Source organism: Chiroxiphia lanceolata, chromosome 3, assembly GCF_009829145.1.
Source record: "Chiroxiphia lanceolata isolate bChiLan1 chromosome 3, bChiLan1.pri, whole genome shotgun sequence".
Taxonomy (NCBI): Eukaryota; Metazoa; Chordata; class Aves; order Passeriformes; family Pipridae; genus Chiroxiphia; species Chiroxiphia lanceolata.
The window spans coordinates 36,316,809-36,340,190 of NC_045639.1; the positions used below are offsets into that span (position 1 = coordinate 36,316,809).

Consider the following 23,382-nt stretch of genomic DNA (forward strand, 5'->3'; position numbering starts at 1 on the left):
AGTTGGTTTGGTTTCCTCTTACCACAACCTCACGCTCCACGTGTCACTAATGAAAGATGATTAGTTAGCAAAATCACCAACATGCCAATGGCAGGCAGCTCCACAGCTACCTCTCAATTTCAAGTTTACACATTCTTTCTGTTATTGTAACTGTAGTCGTGAGAGTCTGCCTTCATCTTAGTCCTGGCAAATCATTTACGTTAGCAGTTTAGAAGTTAGACTGATTGTTCTTCTTAATTCAAGACAGAGCTGAAAAAATGGAGCTGTTCAGACATAAGTAAGTGGACAAGATCCAAATCTTGGATGCAAGCTTAAGTATCAGAGGTTTGAGCGAAAGCTGGTCTCAAAACATTGCAGCTGGACTTTGATCTTGATCTAAATCTGACACATCTGTGGAGTGTTATGACCTGCCTTTTAGCAAGTATACAAACTTCCAGTTTCTCTATCCCACCGCAGTGCATTTGACATGGTGTACTATCCCTCTGCTGCCTTCACTGGATTTCTTCTGAGTATTTCTCAGTGTGGGTGCAATTAAATCTGACCTAGAAGTTCAGCTTCAGCACTCAAATCTGAGATGCTGGCACAAGCCCAGTTCTATCCACAAGCAGCAGTTTCTGAGAGTTGGAAATGTTGGCTGCATCAAAGAAATCCTTTGAGGTATTCACATTTATAATAAATTTCAGGATAAAAAAAGGTGACAGCAACTGTAACTTGAAGAGTCATTGCTGCCTGCACAGAAGCTTTTTTCCCAGGTTTGGTGCTAATAAGTCTCAGTATCAGGTCTTACTTACAATTTTAAAAAGCTTCCTTGGGGAGATTTGAAATGCACGACAGCTTCAATACTTGCTTAGAGCTGCATATTAATGAGCTGGAGTCCGTTGGGAGACAGGGAGGAAATTGAAGGCATTCCTAGTAATACCGACAAAGAATTAATTGTAAAGATAGAAGCAGCTAATCATTAAGAGCTGCAAACAAATCACCAGAACTTTCCCTGTTTGATATGTTTCTTCTCTAAAACCATTCCAGTTCTTGTTCTCTTCCCCTTGCCCAAAGTATAGGACCTTTTCAGCAAAAAGCTCTAGCACATCAAGCATGTTAAGTCCCTTATCCTTTTGTATAGCCCACACATGAGTAGAAACGCACAAAGCCACAGCCCAAGTATTCTGCAGAGTTTATGAATACATGCAGTATAGCAGGAAATCAACTATATGGACTGCATTTGTATTTCTGGTACTGTAGATTATGTTCCATCCAGAGTATCTGGGATATACTATGCTTCTGGACTGTGTTTTTCTACTTACTCTTGACAGTTGTTAAGCATGATGTCATGGAGAATTAAGGCTGGGCATTTCCTCTGTATGAGCTGGCTGCTGAGGTGTTTGCTGTAGCACAATTTCTAAATCAGTCCCAAGATTTACCTTGTGTGTCAGTGTAAAAGTGGACTGACACTGGAATACATGTACTTCTCAGTCACTGCCACAATCCCTAGGCCTGGATGGTGTATCATGGACAGGGAACTCTCTACGTGGTCCTTATTACAGCTTCTACTTATTGCTGTCACCAGCAGACCTGAATCAGTCAACTTTGAATGTAATTTTTCCACCTTGAAACAACAGCACAGTTTTACTGTCTGCCTGACAGGGGTACATCTCTCTATTTGCTTACTTTATATTTTTTGCTTCAGGGCCATTGTGCAGGTGTTTAGCCCGTACTCTTCTTGCTCCACTGAGATCCTCCTTGAAAATCTCCAGAATCTAAAAGGAAGCCATTTGTGTTCAAATTTGGACAAAGAGTTTCATTTGTTGTAAACCAGTTGCTTTAAAACTTACCCTTGCCCATTACCATTTTCCATAAAGGGACCTGTCTATTTGGATTGATTTTTAATGGCATTTTTTTCTATATCTCAAATGTAAAATATTTTATAGATTTTTCTAGAAACTGCTGTCGTAGTTTCTGCCACACAGCACAGCCTTCCATAAATCTTTACGTTCTTAGCAAAAATCAATGTCTACTTATTTATACAATATTGGTATGTTTTTCATAAGTACTAAAGGATGCGGTGTCACACACATACGTATGCTTACACAGCAGGGTTGCATGAAGAAGTTTGCAGGCAGGATTCATTGCAATGACAACTCTGCAGCCAATTTTGGTTAAGTTCATAAATTCAAATACTGAAATTTGACAGAATCTCATTTTCTGTTTCTCAGGCACAATGAGCATTTATTGCAACTCCAGAACTAAAGACAAGCCTGAAAAATGAACAAAGGGGGGAATACCTGTGAATCCCAAAGCACCAAGCCCTAGCAGTGCAGATATTACATGGAACAGCAACAGAGCAAGAAATTATTGGAGTACCAACAGCCAGTCACAGGCTCTAGTGGGGAAAGATACAGGTTGCTTCCTGTCTAGAAACCTTGCTTGCCCCTGTGGGCCTCCTGAACTGCCAGGGCCTGGCTCTGGAATACTGCTAGCACTTTTACCTGAGCACAAAGACATGGCTGGAGATATTAGAGGGCAAAGGCTTTCCTTTAAATGTTCTTCAAAGAACCTCAGAGGCAGAGGAAAAGCTTGTCTTCCAAAAGAATTATTCTCAGTAATCATCTTTGGATAGAAAAGGGGAGAAGATGGTATTAATGGTATTAGCAAATAACAGCATTAACAGGAGGAACATAGGCCAGCATGTGCCAAAGCTAGAAAACAGGAGAAGTGGCTGCTGGAGGATAGCAAGCACAAAGCCAGCGTGTGCGCCTGCTTCACCCTAGGAGCCAGGGACACAGGCGAGCAGTGCAGATGGTGTGGAAGGAGCTAAGCGGAGACAACGCAGCAAAGTGAACAGGCAGCCCTGAGAAACAAACAGTGAAGCATTTATGTCATCGCATTTTTATGCTGCATCCTTTCTTTTTGCAGGAGTAATTTATAGCAGTGCAGAGCAACAACTGATCTGGCATCATAGGCAATAGTTTATCATAGCCTTGAATGTGTAAATGCCTTGAACAAAACATGATATAGAAGGCAGCAGGCATTTCTTTTCTGCCCCTCAGCTCACCTGAGGTGAGCTAATTCAACTCATTGCTCAAGTAACAAAGAATTACATTCATGATAATGTATGTACTACGTCAGAGGTCTCACCGCAGTATCTTCCTGAGATTCTTATAACAGTAGGCACTCCAGATCTGTGAGCATCTGCTTCATCTGTAACCCTTTTTCAACTCCTTTTCAAACATTTCATACATTTCTTTTATCACCAATTAGGGTTAAAAGTGAACTTTAGAGCATGCAGATTTCCAAAAAATTCTTTGGAATTTTTCTCTTTGCTGTACATCATTCCACACTGATTGTATTCTTTATGAAGCAACTACAGAGAGCTGCTGACTGGCTTATCTGCCTACCATTTCCCTCAAACTTCTTTGTTACCTGCCCCTAGTTTCACATTGCCTTGAGAGAGACAGTTTGGTTCCTGTATCCCTCTCTTCATCTGCTCACTGGCAGCTGGGGAGGCAGAGCCATGGATAGACCTTGCATCTCCTATGGATGCAAGTCAGTGGCTTAGAAAGGTACAGAGCTGCTCTTTTTGCCCTTCCCTGTCCACTGCAATGAGTTTTTCTCTAGCATATTCATGCTCTCCTGCTCTGACTGCATGAATAACCAAGTGGGAAAGTCCAAGAGGATTCATGACTAGACCCAAATGAGTTCAGTTTCTGTGTTTGCCCATCAAGGGATGTTCAGATCTGGCAGCACAGCTCTGGAGAGCATGGGATGAGTAAGGCATACCTGTTCCTCAGAGGGACACCATGAAGCCCGTGCCCCATGTGAGCATGGTTTGCACAGGAACTTCTTTCAGGTTTAAACAAATGAGCAGTCTTGTCTCTGAGCACAGATGTCAGTGTGGCGAACTGACTCTGGAAGCCTGTCTGTAGGCCCAGGCAGGCTGGGGTAAAGTATTGCTACCCAGTTTCAGGGCATGCATACTCACAGCTCTAGGAAAGTCTCTGTCTGCCCCTTCAAGCTGTGCTCTGTCCCTGGAAGCAACACAAGCAAGGGGCAGCTGTGCTCAGCAGCATATCCCCACCCGCTGCCTTAATGATGTAGCTCTTTTCTGATCCATAACTATTCTGTTAAACACCATGACAGAGAGAAAACAATCCAGTGCCTTGGAAGCTACCAACACAAACACAGCTTCAGAGGTGGACTGGCAGAAACTGATGGGCATTTCTTCCTGCCGGAAAGCTTTGGCAGTGTGGAATGCATTACCGCATGTCACCAAATCCAGCAGAAGTAGGTCTGCTATTCTGTAGACAGGGTTTGTCTGCTTGTGGTAGTTTTACCAGTTTTAAATGAAGTTGAATTGCCTTAATGAAATCAGCATGACCTGGATGGTTATTTATATGAATTTAAAGCCCCTTTTACTAGTTACACCCACTTAGCTTCCACCCGTGCGAGCAGGTGCAAGTTGAACTGGAGAGCGCCAGCTTTAAGCTGGCAGCAGTGTTCAGACATAAAGATGCATCCATTTGAAAAAGCCAGCTTAACCTAACAGCCCGTCGTGGTTTAACCCCATCTGACAACCAAGCATCGCATGGCCACTTGCTCACTCCATCCCCAGCAGCATGGGGAAGAGAATTGGAAACGCAAAAGTGAGAAAACTCATGGGTTGAGATAAGAACAGTTTAATAATTGAGATAAAATAAAATGTGGCAATAATACAAATTTCTAATGAAAAGGAAAAAAAGAAAAAAATAAAAGGGAAGACAAGTGATGCAAATGAAAACAATTGCTCACCACCAACCAACTGATGCCCAGCATCACCCACCCTGTGCAGTGGGGCCCTTGGCAACCTTCCCCCACCTTTTATGCTGAATGTGACAGGTATGGTATGGGACACCCCTTAGGCCAGTTGGGGTCAGCTGTCCTGGTTGTGACCCCTCCCAAATTCTTGTGCACCCCCAGCCCACCCATTGGTAGGGTGGTGTGAAAAGCAGAAAAGGCCTTGGTTCTGTGTAAGCCTGGTTCTGTGCACCTGTACCTTGGTACAGGTCAGCAGCAACTGCAACATTGTCATCAACAATATTTTCATCACAAACAAAAATATAGTCCCATACCAGCTACTATGAAGAAAATTAACTCTACCCCAGGCAAAACCAGCACACATTACTGCACTGAAGAAAGATGAATACTTTACAAACAACTGTGCTGGTGGAGGATAAGGTTAGCACTCTTAGTCTGACGGCACTGCTCCCCACTGCCTCTTTCCCAGAGGTTTCCCTCTCTTCAGACCCATCAGGATGTCCCTGTATGCATAGATAGGGCTTTAAAGTATTTATGATCGCCTACATTTTAATTTGGTTGTTTAGTCTTGTCCATATTGAAGATATGTTCACCCATGAAATTAGCCTTATTGAGCATATTAACCAGTGTATCTATTACATGATGCCTGATCTGCAGTAATGCAATGATATCAATTTAGAGTAATGGATTTGATCCAAATCTCCTAGTACAGGCAGGGTGAGAACCTGGAAAGTGTCTGGTGCTGTACGTGAGTGACACTGTCATTCTGTGGCCAAGGAGTTTTGGGCAGCAGTCAGGTATTAGAAAAATGGGGTGGGCTGCAGTGACAGCTGAGGCTGGTCCCATCTGAAAGTATGGACTAATATTCTGGGATGAACATTGCTAGGTGAGGGCACTTGTTAATAATTGTAATTATTGTTTAAATTAATAATAATTAAATAATTAAATAAATTATATAATAATTAAAATAATTATAATTAATAATTAAATAATTATTAATTAAATTAATTATTTTACTGAGAAGCCTTGAGTGCCAGTATGTTCACACAGTTACTTCTTTAATGAGACTGCAAACTGAAACAAAGTTTTGGTGCAAAATAGCTGGAATCTGTGCCCTGGAGGTGGCAAATCTCTGTGTTTGTGAATGTGTACAGGAGCCCTTCCACACTGCTTGGAGCAGCTGTTGTTGTCCGCTAACGGGAACAAAGTGGGGCTGGGGAGGCAACCTGAGGACAGGGTGCCTTTTGGATCCCAAAGGATCTGGTGATTTTGTATTGATCTGTGTTCTTGTTGGCAGTGGGAGGCTGGTGTTGTTGCTCCCATGTTATTTACACTTTAGTCTGTGTGAGAATGATGCTTTGCTAGTTGGAGGAGACACTGCAAACCTGGGAGGTGTGTTCTTTTAGGGTTGTTTGCACACAAATAAATAAATGAACCAGTACCGTTGAGTGGAAGATCTTAAGAAAAACTGAGTGTTCCTGTAGCATGTTAGGCCTGCTTAAAACAGAAAAAGAAGTTCAGCAGTTCCGACTTTTTTTTCCTCAAAAAAGCTGCACTCTGCCTCAGGGTAGGGATGACAGCTGATGCAAGGATCACTCTCTAGGGAGAAATATGTGTAAGGTTGTATCATTCAAAGAATTTTCATCTTATCTGGCTTCAAGCTGAGAATTTATCACAGAGAAAACATTTTTGTTGCTAAAAAGTATGGAGAAAGCTCCAGAGGGACCAGTAAGAGTATTGTCAAAATGTCTAAAGTTGAAACTCTCCTATTAGATGCCACACAGCATTTGGAGAACCTGCGTGGGTTCTCCTGTCAGTCACCCTGATCTCACCTTGATATCTCATGAAGGTGGTTCTCAGAACTATCGGGAATGCAAACATATTTGTCTAGCAAGTATAGATGAGTTGACTTACCTTTTCTCCTGTATATGTCAGGTTTGTCCAGTTCTTCACATTCTTTCACATGCTTGACTGGACACAATTTTTCATAGACTTCAAAAGGAAGGTTAGAACCTTTTAAGGAAGTGTTTTAGGAAGCTGCTCAGATTCTAACTAGTAAATGGGGGGTCCACATGAGTTGAAGAATCTTTGTTGCATGAGTCTCTGAGAAACTAGGCAGAAAAAAATTGCTACATATAATTCAAGTCCATCTGGAAAAGAATGGGCAGCCATGGCCATGTGGTGACTTTAGGATTACTAATTGCCATGTAAATAGCAATAAAATGAAGGCTACAATCTTGTATGCTTCTTCAGGTGAAGGTCCTGATAACATTCAGGAGTCTGGCAAAGGTTGAGTGTGTATGTGTTTACCATTTTCTGTGTTGAAAGAAAAATAACCGTGTCTCCTCCTAAGCTGAACTGTTTAAAGGCTGCCTGCCTGCCTGGACACTTGTTGCTCTTTATAGCATACTAGTGAAACAAAACTGGTGTTAATTAGTCACTGGAGTTGCATTCAGACTTACTAAGGAGATACGAAAACTTTAGCAAGTGAAGCAAGAAATCATTATAGATACTTATCTATAGATATTTATTTTATATGTCTCATAAGCATTACCAGCAATGGTCCTGTAAAACCAGTCTTGAATAATGGTCAACTCATTCCTTTGACCAAGCAGGCCAAGGAGGTGGTTTTTAGTGGATAACATAAAAGAATTTAGTTTTCTGACTAAACTCAACATCCTGTATATTCATGATTGCTCTTCAAGATTTAGCCACATGGAATACTGATAATAGCAATCCTTAAAATGCAGGAACCATATAGCTCTTGTCTTGATAAATGAGAATAACCTGCATACATCACAACTACAAAGACTTTTTTTTCATGAAGCACAAGACTAATCCTAAAATTCTTCTGCATGCCTTCTTCAACCAGGTTAAGAAGTTCTTTAAATTTTAACAGGGCCTGCATTCTCTTATTCATGATACCTGCCAAGTAGTTGGTGCCAGGATGAGTCATCTTAATGAGACTTGTTTGCTGGTGCACTTTGACATCACATCTGTTCCAAGAAAGGTTCCAGGCTACCTTCTCAGTCTCGACTTCTCTTCAGGGTCTTGAAGATGTCAGTAAGGGGAAGAATCCATCTTAACAAACTCTGCTAACAAAGAAATAACTTCCTTTGACCCATGGACCAGATTGGCAAATACAGACCATGGAAGAAAGCAGAACATGGAGCCCAAATTAATGAGTAGTTGAAGGACTGTTCTGCAAAAATGGAAACAATTTCTAATCTGTGCATGTAGCAGTGCATGGCCTATCTACAGATTTCTGTAAGTAGCAGGCATCCAAAGTATGCTGCTTGACACCACCAGAACACTGCAGAATGAGGCATTCTCTCCAGGAGGAGGAAGGTGGCAATCAAAGTATGCTCTTCCATGAACTTTTGACCCATCTAAGTACTGCTGAAGGCAGCTCAGCTTGCTCCCTGAACTTTCAGTGTAGGAAATAATTATGGTTTTTGGATGCAATGGTGTGAGGACAGGTAGGAGAAAATGAGAAAGCAGTTTGGCACTATTTGTTCCCCAGCAGCATATGTCTGACATGTTCCAAGTATCAAAATAGGCACAGAGAACTCAAAGGAAATACTAAGAGTTGCAGTTTCTAGAACAGCAAGAGATCTACACAATACCATGAAATTGGATAGGTTAACTGTGTTCCCCTGGTTTGCCTCTAGTAAACTCCAAGGCACAGACTTTACAACAACACATTAGATTGGGCTCCAAGCTAAACACCTTATGGTTCCTGTAATTTGCACTTGTGCACATTGATGTTGATTAGACATACAACTGAAATTGTATAGGTACTTTTCCTCTATTGCATTGTGTACAGGTCCCTTCAGAACAGCCTAATTATGCATTTAACTGTACAGGTATCAATGGGCCAGAAAGAACTTAATTGTACAAATCAGACACAGTACATGTAGCCCAGTTATACACACTTTTCAAAGAGACAGATTTCTTCTCAACATACGGTGACCCTATATGGGGACATAACCAGTTGACTTCAGATTTATATGAAAATAGAGTCTATGATGGGAACACAGAAGATACAGATTTTGCTGACTATATATAATCAAGTAAATTGTGAGCCCCTCTGACGAAGAGCTGGGAGATGGGAATTTTGAGACCCCTCCCTGGCATCTCCCAGAGGCACCTCTGTGCCAAGGTATGAGGTAAATACCCTCAGTATGAGGGGCAAGGATAATGAAAAACTGTACCATCTCTGTGAGATGGACACTTAATGGATGTAAAGCCATCCCCTTATGGATTGTTGTAGTAGATTAATGATGTTATTGGTAGTAACGCGGGAATGAATGTGGAGAGTTTATTCTATTTTTACAATCCTAAGTGAGACACTTGTGACTTTCTGCAACTTAGCTTGTCATTAATGTCATTTCTTTGACATGGGACAATAAAGGCACAGAGCAAGGCTTTCTCCCCAGATGGGGAACAGCAATGGTTTGTAAATGTCGCTGTTCAGAGGAACACTCATTGATCAGCAGGGGCTGAAGGCAGTCATTTCTGAACAAATTTATTTAATCCACCCACTACCTGAAAAATGCCCTGCAAACAGAATTTTATCTGTTGTTCTTAAACAAATATTGTAAGGCTTAAAGATTTCATCAACAGAGCAGAAGTTTAGTGCAAGAGTTTTACCTTACAGTTTATATCTGGTTCAGAGCATAACAAAAGGAAAGTGAACTTGCTGGTCTTGGCTCGGTGCACATGAGTGCTAGACAAACAACAATAGAGAAAGGGGGAAAATGTTCCTCTGTTGCCATTTTTATTGTCCTTGTTATGAATTTTTATTGCCGAAAGGTAAGTTACATAGTTAAATTTTAGCAGTAGTGAATGCATTGTTTCTTCTCTTGCTCCCTGAGCCATATTCAATAGCTGATGCAGAGAGCTGGTCTTTTCCCCACCATTATTTACATGCAGTTTCTAACAGTGTACCTCATAGACCTCACTGAGTCTATGAGGTATATAGAGTATAGAAATGCATATATGAGGTACACTGAGTATAGAAATAAAAATCATATTTGAACAGCACCAATCAGAATCTGGCTTCCAACAAGGGACAGTACAGCACACATTAAATATGAATTACAAAGGCATGCTGTAGTCTTCCAGAGCTACTTACTTTTAGATGGGGTTTATTATTTTTGAAGCTATTGACAGAAGTGAGGAAGGTAGATTATTTCTTATTTCTTGTTTAAATGAAAACTGAGTATGAGTTTGTCCAAGAGCTTTTAAAATAAAGGCCTTCATACATGCAGAAATGTGGCAACTCTATAAAAGAGAAATTACAAAGTCTTTTAAACATACATTGTTTAAAAGTAAAACCTGTTTGTACCACAAGCATCTCTGGGGAAGGAAATACATGTACTTTTGCCTCTGAAGGATTCTCCAGTTACCATTTCTTCCTCTCTCTTCTTAATTTCATTGAAGATGTATTCCTTTTACTGAGGTTTCCATGGTTATTTATCTCCTGAATTTGTCATATTAGCCCAGGCAGCCACTGTTTCACTGTGTGTCTCAGTCTTTGAATGCAGTTTTTGGTTCTTCCCATTTTGTAGGAACCGAGTTTGGCAAGCCTTGGTCACTGAATGAGACTTTACTTCCCATCTTGATTTGTGTATTTTTTCTGTGAACTCAAATGTGTTTCCTGAGCTCACCTTTTTGTAAGCATATAATAGCACAATTGACATTAGCTATCTTCGGTATGAACATTGCATGTAAAAGGTGTATGGGTTCAACATCTCTACCTGTAGGTAATCTTTTGTAACTCTATGTTTGTCCCAAATGTCTGCAGTTTATTGTTCAGCATTTCCCCTTGTGACTGTATCACTGTAAAGCCTTTACTTCTCCAGTGAGAACAGGCAGGGAGTGAGCAATGATATTCAACTTCTGTGTTAAACCGAGGAAACAGAAAAGACTTTCTCTTCATCTTAGAGGTGTATGTTTCCAGCTGACATTGCCTCCCATGGGAGCAACAGTTTCTGGCTATTGAAGGCCAGCTAGCATGGCTTACATAGGGACTGTGTTCTTCCACAATTAGGCACTAATATCTGTAGGTATAGACTATTCTCAGAACATTTAAATTGTCCTTTCCCCTCAACTCCAAGTGGCCAGATTCTGAAATAAGGATGCTACAGAGAAAGTTTATGGTGCTTGTTAAAATTCTGACAACCCATCCAAAAGAAGAGTTATCATTACTCCTTTCTGACACTTGAACTCATCCTCTTGGTGGGTATTGCTAAATCATCTCTGCCAGATAGAACACACACCCTTGGCAATTAGAAAAATCCATATGAAGAGATTTATCTCTTACCTTTTTTTTTTTTTAAGCTCTGCAGTGTCTGTTACTGTCTGTGGTGTTCATTTAGCTGTTTTAAAGACTAAGTTATGAGGAAAGATGCCCTGCTCCAACTAATCCACTATATTATGCTGAAGAGGTGGTACATTTCTGAAGAGGAAAGCAGAGATGTCACCAACAAGCACATTTCATATTGCCAAAAGACATTGCATCCCTTTATGGTTTTAAAGATGGAAAAAGAAGTTTCAGCCCTTTATATGAGAAAAACCAAAGGACACATTTCCACGTACTGCCCTTCTTCATGGCCACTCAGTTCTACCCACGGGAGCCACAAGATTTTTGTGAGAACACCTTCCTGAAAACCCAACTGCACATGCTAATAGAAAATAAGAGGAAGAACCTCTTTTTTCACATTCCTGTAAAACTAATGCTTACATTCTTTCTTTCTTTTACTTCTGTTTCCAGTGCATTTCTACAGATGCTTTCAGGATATGTACTCTGGCATCACATCAAAAAGAAACCTGTCTTGGCAAAAGAACAGCAGAGGAAACTCACAGCTTATTTATATAAACTGTAAAACACTGTAATTAAATAGCTATAAAAAGAGTATGTAACTGGTTTTTTGCTGTGTGTCCCCTGCTTCTCATGATAGATGTTCTTAGATTAGATAGTTGGGGTTTTTTTAGAGCACACACTCTTCCTGATTTGAGCTTCAGAGGGCTACTGTAATAAAAGGTGAAAGAGAGCAGAACTGCATTGTGCCTCCCAATGAGGAGGTGCCAGAGGAGACTAGCAATGAAAACAAACTGCATTCACACAGCTGAACCTCAGGCTCAGGCCAGCCTCTGTAAACTGAATAATAGCTATCCTAAGCAAATAGACATGTCTTACAACATTTGAAAGTCAACAAACTGTGGCTCTGGTGGAGCTCTTATTTTTTTCTTTCTTTCTTTTTCTTTTGCTCTCTTTTTTCTATCTCTTTCTTTCTCTTTTTCTCTTTTTCTTTCTTTCTCTCTTTCTCTTTCTCTCTCTTTCTCTTTCTTTCTCTTTTTCTCTTTCTCTCTCTTTCTCTTTCTTTCTCTTTTTCTTTCTTTCTCTCTCTTTCTCTTTCTTTCTCTTTCTTTCTCTTTTTCTTTCTTTCTCTCTCTTTCTCTTTCTTTCTCTTTTTCTTTCTATCTCTCTTTCTCTTTCTCTTTCTTTCCCTTTCTTTCTCTTTTTCTTTCTTTCTCTCTTTCTCTTTCTCTTTCTTTCCCTTTCTTTCTCTTTTTCTTTCTTTCCCTTTCTTTCTCTTTTTCTTTCTTTCTCTTTCTCTTTCTCTTTCTTTCCCTTTACCTCTCTTTCTCTTTCTTTCTATCTTTCTTTCTCTGTCTCTCTCTATGTTTCTCTGTTTCTTTCTTTCTTTCTCTTTCTCTCTCTTTCTTTCTCTTTTTCTTTCTTTCTCTTTCTCTCTCTTTCTTTCTCTTTTTCTTTCTTTCTCTTTCTCTTTCTTTCCCTTTCCCTCTCTTTCTCTTTCTCTTTCTTTCCCTTTCCCTCTTTCTCTTTCTTTCTCTCTTTCTCTTTCTCTCTCTTTCTCTCTCTTTCTCTCTTTCTCTTTCTTTCTCTTTTTCTTTCTTTCTCTCCTTCTCTTTCTCTCTCTTTCTCTTTCTTTCTCTCTTTCTCTTTCTTTCTCTTTTTCTTTCTTTCTCTCCTTCTCTTTCTCTCTCTTTCTCTTTCTTTCTCTCTTTCTCTTTCTTTCTCTTTTTCTTTCTTTCTCTCCTTCTCTTTCTCTCTCTCTCTCTCTCTCTTTCTCTTTCTCTTTCTCTTTCTTTCTCTGTCTCTCTTCCTTTCTCTCTTTCTCTCTCTCGCTCTTCTTTTCTTTCTTTCCCTCTTTCCTTCTTTCCTTCCCTCTTGCCTTTTTTCTTGCCTTCTTTTGTTCTTTCCTTCTTTCTTTCCTTTTCTCTTTGTTGGAATCAGTCAAGTCAAGGGCCCTGTATTTAGAGTGGTCTTCTTCCCACTCCTAGTTATACAAATTCCTACAAAAAGTTCTCCCCTACTGATCTTGAAGACAGTAGAACATCATATTTAGCATAACAAACTACAACCTTGACAATGCCCAAAGAACTAGAGACAGGTTCTCAGTTTTCCATTAAATTTGAGCTGAATTTCCATGCCCCTCTGTATTTGGGGAGCTCTGAAGAATGGCATTGCTTCTCAAGGCAACAACTTCAGACCAAAAGTGGCTACAGCAGGGTTTTTTTTTAGTTTTGTCTCTGCAATACTGAGTACAACTTCACCATGCAAAAAGGTGTTCCAAGGAAGTTGTCCTTAAAGTTGCACTACTGAGTTTTTCTTGGCTGCGTTACTATGGATGAAAATGAAGCTAAATTTCAGTCTTTGCTACTTTCCATCTGGACCATAATACATCCTTAACATTCCATTACTGTAAAATTTATTGTAATGCAGAAAACTGGGATCACTTGCAAATATGGAAGATCTCCGAGAGCTTCAAATTCTTGCATTATCAGCTCCAAAATCACACCTGTAGAAAACCTTAGAACTGCAATCTGGTTATTTTCATCACTAGGGTGGTGTCTAGGGGAAGACATGGCTGACAACATAAGGCCATCTTAGGATGGGTAACAGCAGGAAGAGGTGATTTTACATTTCCATGCAGTAGCATCCCTAGATTTTACTTTCTGTGCTCGGAACAATATGTAGAAGTTCTGACTGCTGACTCTCACTGACTCTTGCTTGCATTGCTATAGACAACAATTAACTCCTTGTGGCCATAGTTTTACAGTTTTGGGCATTTCAATGACACAAGTTGCTTGCTGGTTGCATATCTCTGTTAGATCCTCCACAGATGAGGCTTCATTAAAAACACTAACAAGTTTTTACAGTGCCTTGTGAGCCAGTGCATCACTATTTCTGAAGCTCTTCTGCAGACAGAACTCCCTTTGAAGTCAATGGGAGTTCTGTCTGAATAAGGACTTCAGGATTTGAGCCTCAGGACATAAATACTGTGATCAATCTTTTGAGCATAATGAGTAACACTTTCTTGGCTTTCAGAACTACACTAAGCATAATAGTAGCCCCAGGGATTCAAAATAGGTTGAATGGGAGAATCTGCTTTGTTTCAACCTACCTCTTTATTGAGCTTTTAAATCACCATAGTCCCCATGCCTAGTACTGACCTGCCAAAAAAAATCTCCAATAATAAGACCAGATGTTTCAGTAGTTAGTTTTATAGTCAAACCTATCATGCCATGAGACGCTATGAAACAGAGTGGTGTTCAATGAAAAACAAACATACTTGCAGTAGACTGACCTGTTTAGAAGTTGTGAGCTGAATGTACAGTCTGGAACAAAAGACTTGAAGGCTGAGACCTTTATTAATTATGTGACAGGGAGGTCTGTAGGCATTGATTTCGATCAGAACATCATAGTACCAGACACTGTGCAAACATCAGATTTAGCAATACAAAAAGTCAACAGTCCAAGTAGGCAAGACAGATACTCCCTGTCTCCCATTCCTTATAATTACACTGACTTTTTAGACGGAAAGTTCAGCTAGGGAAAGACTATGTGACTTACCAATACCTCTCACAAAGTCTAGAATGAACCTGCCAACCTCGTGCCTTATTGTCAAGACTACACTACCCCTTTCACACAGTTATAACAGTGTATTACAGGACTTTAAAAAATCATACCTTCCCATGCCTATCACAGCCTTGGCTCAACTCCAACATCCCCAGCCACTTCTCCCCCTTACCTGTGATGAGTGTTTTGCCAGTGCTGATTTCAGTGGCAACAAGTCTAGATCCAGGCATGGGATACGGGCAGCTGTCAAAGCAGCAGGGCATCAGCAGTGTGGAGCAGAGCAAAACTCTCTTGCATTTTCAGTCCTCACAGGCTATCATGCAACTGGATTAATGAAACAACATATAAGAGAACCAGGAGAAAAGATAGACTGAAACAACAGAAAGAAGGGGAAAAATACAGCAAATTCTTATTCCCTGAATAGAGGTAAGAGCCTGAACATTTTAGAGGCTCTTACCTCTGTGATAACATGAATGGAGATGCACAGGTGAACAGCCCAGTTCTTTTCCTGGAGTCCCAGCTCTCATGCTGGCCCTTTAGCATTTTGGTGGTGGAAGTCCTGCAACTTCTGCTTGTGCCCACAGTCAGTGGAGAGTCTAAAAGAACTGTAAATACCATGTTGGTACGCAATGCAGTGGTAAAATACTGAAGTCTTTAGGTGTGCATGTATATGGGACTGTCACTAGCAGACAGACAACTGTTTTGGAGAAGCAACTTCAAAGCTGATGAAGGAAACATAAAAAGCAATGTATTACCTGGAATACAAGCAATGGGACTCCCAAGTACAAGTTTAGCAGCTGGATGAATTTCTCCCCAGCATCAGTAAGATGGAGGAGAAGGTCTCCACTATCCACTATATACCAGCTCTGACACAGCTGAACCTACTTAAAGTTTTAAACAAGTAAAGTCTAGTCCAGCCTACAACTCACAGCAGTGATGTAAACAGTCTGCTGATTCAGTTGTACTTGTAGATGGTTTCCAGTGTTTGCTTCTTTGATTTCTTCTTTTCCTTTTAATTTTGTTTTCTTTTTTACATCTGGATAATGAGTTCCCTTCCCTCTTCCTCCTTCAACAAGGTCAAAAACCCTCTGACTTCCCCAGTTTCTTCAAAGCCTTGGCTCTACTTCCCTGTGTGGATTTAGTCCAGGTGCTAGGCTGGTTCCTCCCTAGACTTCTCCTTATGATCCAATTCCTTATCTTCGTTCCTGATCTTGAGGGAAGAGGCAAAACAGCCAGCAAGGAGAGGCATGTAGCAAGAGATAGCTCAAGACCACTCAGCAGTTCAATTTGTCCACCTCGAAGAAGAGGACAAAGTAACATATTTTTCCCTTCAAATACAGAAACAAAGAGCCATTTTAGCTACAGCAAAATGGTTCCCTAAGTCTCCTCTACTTTCCCCTAGCGTATGGGTCCCTGCTCATCCCCAGGGAGCACAGAGATGCAGGGCACTCAGAGAACCCACCCCAGGGAGCTTTGAAGAGTCCCCTTATGCAGCCTACCACCACCATGGGGAAATGGGTGGGCACAGCATGGGCTGGCAAGTCATGAAAGACACAGGCAGGGGGATAATCATGAGTGGCCACTGTGCAGCTGCCTCTGGGGTGCCCCATAGGGCAGTCCCTTCATGAGCTGGTCAGATCACTGCTATGTGATCCTAGCTGGCAGGGAGCACTCAGCTTTTAGGATCCTAGAGTCTGAGATTGATTCTTGACAATTCTTTCACCCCCAGTTTGGAAACTCTCTAGGCAATGGAATTTGCTTGCTTATGCCCAAAGGGAAGACTGCAACTTGTTTTTGTCTGTCCTGTTTGCACATATCTTTCTTGAGGACAGATATAAGAAGACGAGGCTGGAGGAGATGCTAGATGATAAATTCAGACACAATCATTTGCCAGAATACCCTCTTCCCTTGCATTTGAGGACTGTAGGTTAAAAAAATATATATATCATAAAAGGATGTGTGTTAAGAACCTATCTGCACTATGAATTGTAACTGTTGTAGATGGACATCCTGATTTGACACAGCATCAGCTGAGGTGGCCTCTGGGGCAGCACTACTAGAAACAAATTGTGGTCTCTGTGGAGCACTGGGAGCTAGGAGATGACATCCCAAAATTAGCATCTTCCTGCTTGACATCACAGATGAGGCTGACAAGGACTCAAAGACTGCAGAATATGAATGAAACTTGTACTCCCACCAGTTGGGTCAGAAATCCATTATAACACGCTGTATATCAAATGGAAGAAGAATTCACCTAGGGAAAATATTTTCAGCTTTCTAAGAGAGCCTGAATAAGGCTAATAAATGTTTTTCTTAACGGGTCTTCATTGCTCTTGCTTTAATCTTCAAAAACTTGTATCTTCAACCAGTATAACACCAATGACTGCCTTTGTTTTTCATTCTTTCTGACGATGAAGTGAAACACACAGTAAATGTGTTAATCAGAGTGCACTGCAGAGTCTTTGGACCAGTGCAGCAGTGTTTCCCAGATGGAAACCCAGCTTAGAACTAGGCAAATGTTGTCTACCTGCATTAACTCTTCATTGCCCTGCTGTTTAAGAAAATATCAGTGAAAGACAACTTGGGTTAGAGAAGCAAAAACTGAATTAACAAATGGTCTGTTTCAGACTGCTTCTATCACCACATTTAGATCACGCCAATCTCTTCTTCGTGAAGCACAGCAGCTCCATTGCAGCTGTACATGAAAACAGCTTGTCTGAGCTTCCAGCTCAAGGGAAACAAACGGGTAAAGCAAAAGCCCTGACATGAGGAGGAGTCCTGTCTCTGTTCTCAGCTCTGCCACTAGAAGGGCATGACAGGGGTAAGGCACTCAGTGCCTCTGTGTGTCAGTCTTCCCCAGATTTCATCAGCTGTGGGTCTGTGGATGACACAGAGCTGGGATATGCAGTTAAGACAGAGAGGTGGTAGGACACAGTACAGGAGGAAAGTAAACTTGATAGAGAGCAGAAAAACAAATGGGGTGGAAGGTGTGGAGTACAAAGTGCAAGATGGTGCCCTTGAGGACCAGACCACCAAATCTTCTAGAAACTGAGACCTCGTCAATTGAGGGCAACTGCTGGCCACTTGTTAGAAGATGATGTACAAGGCAAGAACTCGAGGGGAAGGAACTTGACCTCAAGTTAAGGATGAGCAGTACAGTAACAGTCAAGAAAATGATTAAACTAGAAATGAGAAGAGCTGTGAGGTCTGTTGTGGTCTGCTAGCAAGGAAAGCTGAGACACCTATTCTACAGTACATCTTTCAAAAAATAGTGCTTCATCGGTTTATGAAAATCAAATTCCTGTCCTGTGATCCTAAGTTCTGAAGACTTGAAATTACTGACTTTCAAACTGGTTATGAAAGGGGAACTGTTTATTGCCTATAGCAACAGAAATGTTCTCAAGGATTAATTCGTCTCTAAACTTGACTATGGCAATGGCTGAAGTCTTACCTGCGTGTTTAAAATGGAAGGAAAAAATATGGAAGCATATGTCAGTAGGTTAGTAATATAAAATGGAACTAACCGGTCCAGTTCAATTGCTTATGGTAAACAAAACAAAAATATTTGAAAACCACTAGAAATAGACAGCTTATTTGATCTATTATATTATTTCAAAAGGTGTACCCTACCTGGTGCCTGACTAGCTAAACACAAACAAGGATTACATTTAAATATAAAAGCTTTATCTTACTAGTATTAGTCATCTTAAGATACTCACCCACTTGTTACCTGCTTCCATGGGTCTCATTTTCCGTTAGTTTTTCAAAAGCAATTGTAAAGCAATTTCTTGACTCCATTAACAATATTTGTCCTGTTATTTTCCAACCAAATTCCATGATTTCTTTTCCAGACCTTACACAGTATTTCTGTCAAGAGCTCTTTTTCCAGGTGTGAATATATATATATATATATATATATACATACACAAGGAAACCCAAGGAAATATAACTTCACAGATTTTATTTTAATTATAAGCAGCAAGTCACAAGCTGAGATTTGTTATACTTTAAAATACATATTTCAACTATGTGCCAAGCTCACTCTTGTTACCAAAAGGCATCTCAAACATGAAAGGGGAAGATCTTAGCTTCATCTACTACCAACTTTGAAAGGTAGTCTCTGTAGTGAAGAGTATCTGTTTCTGGATCTAGAGCAATGGAGAGCATTTCCTCCATTTCTTCCTCAGTAAAGGGCTCACCTGAAAGACAGCAGAGAATAACATTTTGTTTTGGTAAGTATTCTTTCCAGGATTAGCAAATTATACTGCTTTTCCCTTCAAAGAATCTCCTTTTGGTTCTCACACAGAGAAGAAAAGGAGGAAAACTAAGGATCTGATTCCTTCACTTTTGCCAATGTAAGTCCTGCACACCAAGTGAGCCAGTCTAAGGGAAAACAGGCAAAGGACCTGGATCTTCTGATCTTCTAGTTCACAGACTCCAAAACAGCCTATTCCTCTCTGCCACAGGGATTTTGAAACAACCATTTTTGTCAGAAGGAATTTTTCTAATGTGTATATTATTATTATCTGTCATTTGGCTATCCTTGCACTTGTATTTACATCATGAAAGACTTCTGGTTTTTCTCTTGTAGGAGCTTCTGGCCCACATCATCCCTCTTTGAGAACTAGGTTACCATCTGAGGTTTTGTACTTGAGGCAGGCATGCATGAGTCAGCCATGCAAGAAAAGCAGGCTCTTCAAGGGATATTGAGGATTACAGGATGTACAACTTAAATCTTGCCCTTGAATCTTTCGGTTTGTGTACGGCTCTAGAATTAAGATGGAGATAATGTAGGAATGAATGAGCACTGAAACTACCTGAAACATCTGGAAATCTAAGCTACAGTTTTACAGGAGGACAGAAAAAGAGTCGCATCCTTAGTAAGCACAGAGATGTGCACAGAATCATAACATATCCTGGTATGATTGAATTAATCATCATCATCATCATCTCTATCTTATAATGTCTGTAAGCAGGCAGATAAATGTTTTTCCCTGCATTATTCACCAGTGAAATGTCCTCGTCTGCAGCCACTCATCATATTAACAGTATTGTTTGAAGACAAAAACCACAGGTTTTGGCACACAGACTAAGGACCTCAAGGTGCCATATATAATTGTAATGCTTTTTACTTAAATACCAATATTACAGAAGTCATGTTACCTTCTTCAGTCAAATATTTGACCAGGTCCTCTTTAGTAATATATCCACATTTATTCTCATCCAAAGCCTTTAAAGAAAAAGAATAAAACTTGTGGTTTTAATCATATTGTATCAAGAAGCAGCAACTTCTTCCAAACAATTAGGTACTTGAATATTTAGTTACAGACCTCAAATGCATGTAGAAGAACATCTTCTCGAATAGGCCAGTAGCTGAAACCATTGAATCAGAAAAGTTAAGTTACTGTTTGCCAGTGTTCTGAAAGAACAAAACATGAGGAAAAGGAAAACTTTCTATGACAATTTATTAAGTTTTTCTATCAAACATTTAATTGGAGCCTGACTTTTTGGAACTGTCCATGTATTTAACTCTTTTGTCTTTTGTTGTACTACTGTTTAACTTCCCTTGTGCTGAGGAGCCAGATGAATGGCTTCTGCATGTCTGGGCTGGCTGAGTGGGTTAGCAGGAGTCAGTAACAGCTGAATCACTCACATAGCCAATGCACTGCACAGAAGATGGCCAAACCAAGAAAACAAAGTTTTGTCCAGGTACACTGGTAGCTAGGCAACAGATCACCTGTGGGACTTGGGCAGTCTAATGAGCTGATGATGAGCAAAGGAGGCTGGTAGCTTTAAAAGAAAAGGTCTGTCACTAACAATTTCAGAGAGATGGGAGAACTGGGCACATGTGTGCATGCATATGCGTGCTTGATTTCAGAGATGGAAAAGAAGCTCTGTGTAGCAAAGGAGAGCTTCCATATCCCAACAGACTCTCACCAACCCCCCAGAATACTAAACAGAAGGAGCTGAATCCAGGGAGATTCTAACTGCTTGATTGCTTTGTCCAGACCCGCCTCAGTCTTTTACTATCTAAAAATCAAATGTTCTAAGAAGTAGTCTTGGTTTTTATGATCCAAATCTCATGTACCCTTGGATAAGTGAACCGTGGACAGAGTGCCCCAAAAGATAAACTGGGTCTTGACAAGCCTGAACTAGCCTGGGGAAAGCATGTAGGGTTTTGTGGGTTTTTGTGCGTGTGTATGTTTGTGTGGAGAGGTTGTGGAGGAGTAGAAGAGAGCCCAGAGCAGCAAGGCATCACTGTGTGAAAGGCTGAACATCAGTGTGGAGCCACAGATATTTCATGTCTAGAACACCCTCCTACCAAAGGCTCTCTGTGTGCAAAATAACTTCTCGGTATTGGACAAGACGGAGTTTTTCAGAAGCCTTGACTACCATCTTTAAAAGGAAAATAATCTTGCTGTAAGTAATCTTGCTTTAGTGGAAATGTCAAAATAGCACAAGTTCCTGTGTACATGCAAAGACTTCCATGCACCTTAGTATAATGAACAGTGGTTTTGTTTGGGACTTTTAGATCAGCAGTCTTTTAGAGTGCTAGTTGTATACGTTCAGCTGTACCTGGCTGTCACTTTGAGACATGAATATGAAGCTGGTTTACACAACTTATTTAAAATACACTGTAACAGACTGTGCTTCTCAGTAACTGTGACCCATATGTTCAGAGAAAGTAATAGTTATGACCTTAATTTGCATACAAAACATTTTAGAGATACACAAAACATGTTGAATAGCAAGTTAATTCTGATTCCCATTAAAAACACAAAAGCTACATGTTATCACAAGTCATGATTATAAACTGGTATTATTTATATCATCAATAAAACACAATTTTATGTAGACAAAGTAATTTTGAAACAATATCTAGCTAATGTAAACTGATCTTAAATTACAAATAAAATCTGTACTTCTTCCACTTATATAAAATTTCTGCAGATATATTTACTCAGAATCAACCCTGTCGATATGGAATAAACTACAGATACATAAAATTCACTTTCCATTACCTTCTGTCAAGTAGTACTTTTGTCATCACTGGAAGAAATTTTTCCATATGAATGAATCTGGTTGCTTCTTCATCTTCTTCTTCTTCTACTAACTAAAAATAAAACTTAAGTATCGCAGGGTATATGACTCATTAGCAAACTGATACAGAAAAACAGAAAGTTGGGGTAGTCCTTGCATTAAAACTACAGAGTTAGACTTTGAATATTTATATCAAGTCTTTAATGTCACAGGGCACCATAACATCTGAGTGAAATGCTTGTGATCAAACAGAAGGAAATTCGAGGAAGAAATAACATCCCAGGGAAAACACAGGCCCGCTATTATAGACACTTCCAACAACTCAAGATTGCCCTCTTGTGCTTCAAAACCATTCTCGCAAAGTAACCGAACACCGTGTAATTGATCTTATCTTCCACAATAACTCAGCAGAGGTTTAAACGTTCAGACCGAATTCATACCAGTAAAGTCTATCAGGATCTGGAACATTCCCAAGCAGTGTAATGTGACCACCCATTACAGCAAACCATGAGCACATTCCCTGGCATGACTTCAGCCTGTGCCACCCAATATTCCCCTAAGCAGATCCTGGCTGGGCCTTAAGGGCTTTTCCCCGGAAGGATACTTTGTGCTGCCACTCTGTATAAAAGATTTACCAGGATAGACACAAACTGCTCTGTGCCAGCTGGCTTCAACACCCAAGGATGTTTCTGGGCATATTTAATGGGCTAGCTTGGACATAGCCCCAGTCTAGTACACCTCAAGGATGGAATTTGTTGCCTCTACATATTTCATAGCCAAAGAGAGTCATCAGGACCAGAGAGGCAGGCAGACGGAGTCAGGGCAGTCCAAAAGAGTCATAAGGCAGCCCATAAAATGCCATACACAGAAAATCTTCCCTTTGCCTCCCAAACAAATTAACAGATTAATCCCAAAACATCAGGGACTTCTAGCAGCATTCTCACTGCATTCCCATACTTCCACAAGAGATAAGAAACATGGTAAAAACTGCTCCGTGTCATCAGGGTGCATCCCTTCCCTTAAAATTTCAAGTTTTTCTCTCAAAAGGAGCCCTGTTAATGGAGCTAGCCTGTTCCTGTCTGTGTTGAAATTGGATGCATGCCTTGAGGTCTCACATGACAGCAGCCAACACCTTGCTAGGCTCTCCAAGACACAGCTCAGATCGAAGGAAAGCTTAAGTAGGCACTGATTTGAAATCTTCTAACTGAGCCAGGAAACACTTAGTATGGAATCTTCCTCCTGGGAGTTGGGTCAGAGCTGGGGTGGTTCCTGATACATCCATTTGCTTAAATGGAGAGCTGCAACTGCTGCTGCATGCTCTTCTACAGTGCTTTTGAAGGGGCTTGGGCACTAAGGGAAGACAGCCATCACCTCTTGCTTTAGAGTGGAAATTGGCTTGTAAAAACACATTTTCTCTTCTGTTTGGTGAGCCTAGTGAAGGGATCTTTAGCAAGGAAATGAAGCTGTTCGTGCTATATCAAATGGTACCTTTTACCACTATAGAATCATGTGTATTAGTGCTTGCTTGATTGAAAAGATGTAAAAATACCTAGCAAAACCTAGTCCTGGGAGGTGATCAGCAACCTCAGTTTCCTCTGAGGATGAAAGAAACAGCTTCCCTTTCAGAGGCTCTACAGGCCCAGAAACATCCTGAACAGTTA

At 40.5% G+C, this 23,382-nt stretch overlaps 1 protein-coding gene across 1 annotated transcript in view; it reads right to left on the reverse strand.

Annotated features, from left to right (window-relative positions):
• Positions 1-18,624: 18,624 nt before the first annotated feature.
• The window catches only part of EFCAB2 (EF-hand calcium binding domain 2), a 30,540-nt gene continuing 25,782 nt past the window's right edge, over positions 18,625-23,382 (reverse strand). Inside the window, exons 4-7 of the mRNA XM_032684204.1 lie at positions 21,703-21,794; positions 20,011-20,053; positions 19,844-19,910; positions 18,625-18,879 (exon numbers count right to left, since the gene is read on the reverse strand). Of these exons, the coding sequence (XP_032540095.1) occupies positions 18,743-18,879; positions 19,844-19,910; positions 20,011-20,053; positions 21,703-21,794 (339 nt within the window). The 3' untranslated portion in view covers positions 18,625-18,742. The remainder of the gene's footprint in view (positions 18,880-19,843; positions 19,911-20,010; positions 20,054-21,702; positions 21,795-23,382) is intronic.